Source organism: Austrofundulus limnaeus, unplaced genomic scaffold (genome assembly GCF_001266775.1).
Source record: "Austrofundulus limnaeus strain Quisiro unplaced genomic scaffold, Austrofundulus_limnaeus-1.0 Scaffold163, whole genome shotgun sequence".
Taxonomy (NCBI): domain Eukaryota; kingdom Metazoa; phylum Chordata; class Actinopteri; order Cyprinodontiformes; family Rivulidae; genus Austrofundulus; species Austrofundulus limnaeus.
The window spans coordinates 915,096-920,581 of NW_013952565.1; the positions used below are offsets into that span (position 1 = coordinate 915,096).

The following is a 5,486-nucleotide window of genomic DNA, read 5'->3' on the forward strand; positions in this document are numbered from 1 at the left end:
AACAGATACAATAGGGTTCCATGCTCCGATGGAGACATGGAAACGCTGCTGCTTTGCAGCTGCGTTACCCTGCTTCCTCGGGCTTGGACCCCTAATAAAAACTAAGTAATAATTTGGTCAATATTGGACAGCCTACAAGGACCAAAGGAATGTTTGTCAAGTAGACATTATCATGACCAGAAAACAAAACCCCAAAAAGACACTAAAACCAATGGAGTTAGGTGCCTCTACATAGTCCCAGTTTCTGACATTTTCCCAAAGAATACTAATATTTTACATGACTGTAAGGGTTCAGCAGTTACTCTGAAAGCAGTCTCATACACCCACCACATGTCACATTAACCACCATCACTGACATTTTATGAGAAATCATGGTTTTTATGAACCAAGAGTAGCATGCCCAATAAATCACATATACTGTAAATGCATTCACAATAAAAAAAAAGAATATTTTAACTCACAATGTATGTTATGCACATGCACAGATTTGCAGATTAGTGTCAGGAATAAATAAAAAAAGATCATAATTTGAAAATCCAACTACTTTTCAACCAGTTAATGAGTTTAATATGATATATGCATAACAATAACAGAGTATTAACAATTCTCATTAAAACATATTTTATTTAACAATGTATAAATGTTTCTGACGTGGTACTTTGTTTTTTGGGGATAAGCTTTTCTTTTTTTTTAGTGTTTGGAAAGTGGGAGCGGCTTCCAACAAAATAATACAATATAACAAGATTAACTTCATATTCAATGTCTATGAGCAAAATCTTGGTGAAATAAAAGCTATGGTTTGTAAAAGCAGGTGGCTGACTCTGTTCATTGTTCAGATGAGGAGAGGGATGTGAAATCACAGAGACAAAGAAAGAGATGAGGAGCAATGGACAGAGGTGACGACAGAGGCCTCCTTTCATCTGGCCTCTTTGATGGCACCAATGATCGTGTGTACAACAAAAGAACTGATATCCAACAAGAGAATAACAGAGGCAGGGAGAGTGACCAAGAGGTGGGGGGGATCTGACTTTCTCTGAGATGCATTCAGGTACACAGGTGTCAAGTTCGGCAGCCCAAGACAACAAGACATGTCTGACATCTGAATCCTTAGACAGGAAACTTTACAAACAATAATCACTGACCCGACATTCCCAGTTAAATTATGTGAAGAGAAACATTGACCTGAACATCCACTCACTGAACTTAATTGATAAAACAACTAAAAAAGCTGTCTGTAAAATTTATTTTAGCGATTCCTTTACTTACAATTTGTGGTTGCTTTCTGATCAAACAAGAGTCCATAAATTATTATTTTTTATACTGTTTTTGAACAGTATTGCTGTAGAAAGGGTGGCCAAGAAAAGTTAACTGATCTCTTTTTGTACCTGTATTTGTCTTGGTATGTTCGAGCGTATGTGATTGTAAGCTGATCTCAGCGTGTGTAACTTTGCACCAGGCCTGGAACGGACCAGCACGCCGTTATTCCCTTTCACTTTCGCACAAGACGTCTAAGTAGGACATGACACGAGCTCGTTTTTTTGTCCTGATGGTGATCCTGACCTGAACAGATCTGGCATGGTCTGTTAGATCAATTTAACAAGACACCTCCTTTTTAATTAATAAGTGAAAAACCTATTTAACTTTACATCAGAAAAATATATATCTGATCAGCAATGTAAGTGCTTGAAAAGATGTCAGACCTTTTCAACCAGCCTTCCTTTCTGCACACATTTTTCCCCTCTGATTATTTTCTAACTGTGTTTTTATTTAGATGGAATAAAAACAAGTTCAAGTTTATTTTTTATAGCGCCAAGTCACAACATACGTTGTCTCAGGGCACTGTACATAAAAAGAATAATCTAAAGAAGAAGCCAGCAGGCTGCGTTGAATCACTTCATCACAGTCTCCCATCCTGAGCAAACGGTGGAGAGGAAAAACTCCCTGCTAATCAGGAAGAAACCTCCAGCAGAACCAGGCTCAGGACAGGAGACCATCTGCCACGAAAACAGTAAACAAGTAAACCCTGCAGCATTTCACTGACAAAGAACAGGATGCATCAAAATGCTATTAAGAAACTAAAAACTACCTCAATTATTGGGACATGAAGGAAATCTGTTTATTCACCACACACATAGATCTTTGGGACAATGAATAAAATAATAGAAAGGCCTTAAGAATAAAGGGACAACAAAGAGGTTTCTCAGCTGGCCTAATTATAATGTTTTTTACACACATCTGTTTTAAAAACTTTCCATTTTTACATCAGCTTTAAATCTTTAAAGTGAGATCACAAACAGTCAAAAGAACTTTTTAACAAGTTAAATTTCTGAAAACAACCTTTGTGGTTACTGCTAAACTATGCAGGAGCTTTGCTGTTTTTTATGTTTGTTTTATTCACCGACAAGAGGACGAGGGCAATTCATTTCACAATGTACCTGCTGGTTTTAGTTTATATTGACACATCCACTCTTCCTCGCACTGCATCTTTTATCAAGTGAGAGGATATAAATTGACAACAGCATTATTTATGCCCACTGCACTAACTGGCTATCTGATAGCCTTTGCAAAGTGTCAACCGGTACGATTGCCTGTTCCAGAAATTGCTGCCCTGCATCACACCCATCAGTTAATTTAGTGGAATAGATACAATATAAAACCTTAGCAACAACTTTTATAAGACAATAAGCTGTTACTTGACAATATCACACGGTTTCATTAACAAGAGCATATTCTTTTTGTTTTCTAAAAGATTTCATCCACTTCTTTGACCATTGTGGTTTCAACAAAAATCTGCTAATCTACAAATGTTAAAATTTCTCCTTGATACATCAAAAGGAAAGTTCTGATGATTAAAAAACGGTCTTCCATCAGAATGAATCTCATTTATGTCTCGTTTAAAGTTAATTTCATAATTGTTTTTTAGGATTTCTATTTGCCTGTGTGCTTTAAAATCTTTCAAGTATTGTTTAGAAAAATCAAAGCTTCAAGAACATTTGACCTTCATCAAAGTTAGAATCATCACAGCTGTCAGAAACTGTCAGTCACACAGGAACAAAATGCCTTGAGTGTCATGCACAGCTGTTAAATCTCCTTTTTTTCCTCCAATTTGTATTGGTTGTTTGATGTCAGTGGTAATTAATGAAGTTGCACAACAAGCAGCTTCACATTTGTGGTCCTAATTAAATAAAGATTGTTATATGCACTTCAAAAGGTTATTAGAAATTGTAAATGCAAAACTCACATCTCTTCAGAAGAGCTTGGTTTAATCCACAGTGCCAAGGTGAGGGAACTCTGTGCTCCTAGAGCCTGAGAAGGAGGAGTGATCACACAGCCATCTTTGCCTGGTTGAAACAGCACACTGCCAGATCCAACAGAAACCTCATCTGAACTTGTTGTGCTTCCAGTTTCTGTCCGAGTCCCAGGACGGGTGTCAACGGTGTCTTCTGTTACACAGTTACCCCTACCACAATTAAGAAAAGAAAAAAAAAACATGTCAATACGATTATCTTCCAAGTGTTTTTACATTGCAGAACATTATAAACCACGTCATGTGATTCCTCAGAAGAAGAGACGTCACATAAGTTGGTCCAGATACCTGTGCGCTGCCAACAGGAGCGGGGCATTCGGTGGTGTGGACGATCTATAGGGACATTCCTGGACACAAACAGCTTGAAAACATGTCAGCAGCTCAGCCTGAGAGGAAGGTGACTGGCAGTAGCTGCTCCGCTCAGGAACGCCACAGGTGGAACGAGGCGGCGAGGTGAACACAGGCTTGAAAGCTGCAATATTCTCCATTCGTGGAAAGTGTCCCTGTGAAAGGTGGGTGTAACTAGGTGCCATCTTCACAGTAACAAGTGCTGAATTTGAAAATATCTCATTTAAAGTGTCAGAACACCATTCAGCTTGTGAGTTGTGATTTTTTAAAATCTTTTGTAAAATAAAACATTTTCATAGCAGACATTTAGTGGTAAACACATATTGGTAGAATTCCTATTAGCCTCTTATGGTTTGTGGTATGCCTCACTGCCATTACATATTGAGTTGGTTACAAATGACACAAAATGTTTATTTCTTACACCCATGTGATGAGTCTAATTAGAAGTTATAAAAATACACAGCTAACTCCTCCACAGTCTAGACATTGCTCTTGAGAACCACTCTTACCTGGGATGAAGCAAGGTTTGGACAGAGGCTTGCAAAGACAAGACAGAGGAAGATGTAACGCCACGTTTGGCCAATAATATTCGTTTGGCTCTTCATCTTTCCTTCGCTGCTGTTTTTCTGGATTATAGACCACATAAATACAATCCAGAGCTTTTTCTTCTGGATGTTTTCGTCTCTTTGCATGATCTGGCCTTCCGTTTTTTCGACCAGTAACGTCTCAGCACGATTTGACTCTTTCTGGTCTCTTCTGTTCACCCCATCTTTCCATCTTTTTGGATCTTTTCCTTCACTGCTGACTCCTCTGCCCAGTGTTTGTGGATTCCTTCGAGTGTTTCTCCCCTCACTTCCTTTCTTCTCCTCTGTCCTCCTCGGGCGTTCGACCGAACAACGTTCATGATTGTTCATGAAGTCCATACTTCCAATTTTTTTTTTAGAACTTCAGATTTTGAGGGCCCTTCCTGCAGGCAGGGGGATGCTCAGGAATCTTAATTTTGCACCGAAGACTCCCAACACAGTCTGAATAAGAGATAGCTGTCATGGTTCCAGGGTTATGAGACATTTTTACAGGCCAATGCCCCTGGAGTGAGGGCTACCGAGCTTCTCCTTCCCCCACACATGCACCGCCACACCTGGGTAAACTACAACCAAAGCCTTCACGATAGGTAGGATTTCCCAATCTAGAAAATGGGGGTGGTGGTGGGGAGGGGGAGAGGAGCAAACAGAGAAGTGGTCAGACCAAAATCCAACATCAGACAAATCTGAGGAGAGCGAAATGCCATGCAGGCTATTCCCAAGCCAAAGCCTACACTATCATGTACAGCTTGATGGAGGCACAGCTCATCTGATGCTGCTACATTGCTTTCCCCTTTTCTTCATTTTCCTTTGAATTAAACATGCCCCTTTTTTCCCTCTGGCATCTGGCCTCCGGGTTTCATCCAACTAAACAGGTTCTCACCTAAGTTTGTTGGAAATTGAGGCTTAGGCCAAAGCTCTCGTCATTACAATACTTTGGAGCTTCAATTTCCCATTTTTGACGCACAAAAAGAGGCCAACAGAGCAGTCATCCCTGGTGTTACATTACAAGGTCCAGACCCCCCGCCAGTAATATCCGTTAGAAAATAGAGAAGTCTCTCCCTGTATCTAAATAGAGTATAACTTTCTTCACGTCGAGCTAATTTGTTTTTCTATGCAGATATTGTAACACTGCAAATGCGTCAGCTCCTGAATATTTACCTGTCGTTGTGTGAGTCCGCGCGCAGAGCTCTGCTCCCAACACAAGTGCAGCTCCGACAAACATTCAACTTGTTGCGTCTGCATGAGTG

At 39.8% G+C, this 5,486-nt stretch overlaps 1 protein-coding gene across 1 annotated transcript in view; it reads right to left on the minus strand.

Moving 5' to 3' along the window:
- The window catches only part of ush2a (Usher syndrome 2A (autosomal recessive, mild)), a gene marked incomplete in the record, with an annotated part of 244,206 nt that extends 238,733 nt beyond the window's left edge, over nucleotides 1-5,473 (minus strand). Inside the window, 4 exon segments of the mRNA XM_014017175.1 lie at nucleotides 3,242-3,460; nucleotides 3,596-3,810; nucleotides 4,165-4,841; nucleotides 5,398-5,473. Coding sequence (XP_013872629.1) covers nucleotides 3,242-3,460; nucleotides 3,596-3,810; nucleotides 4,165-4,578 — 848 coding nt within the window.
- Between the last annotated feature and the right edge of the window lie 13 nt (nucleotides 5,474-5,486).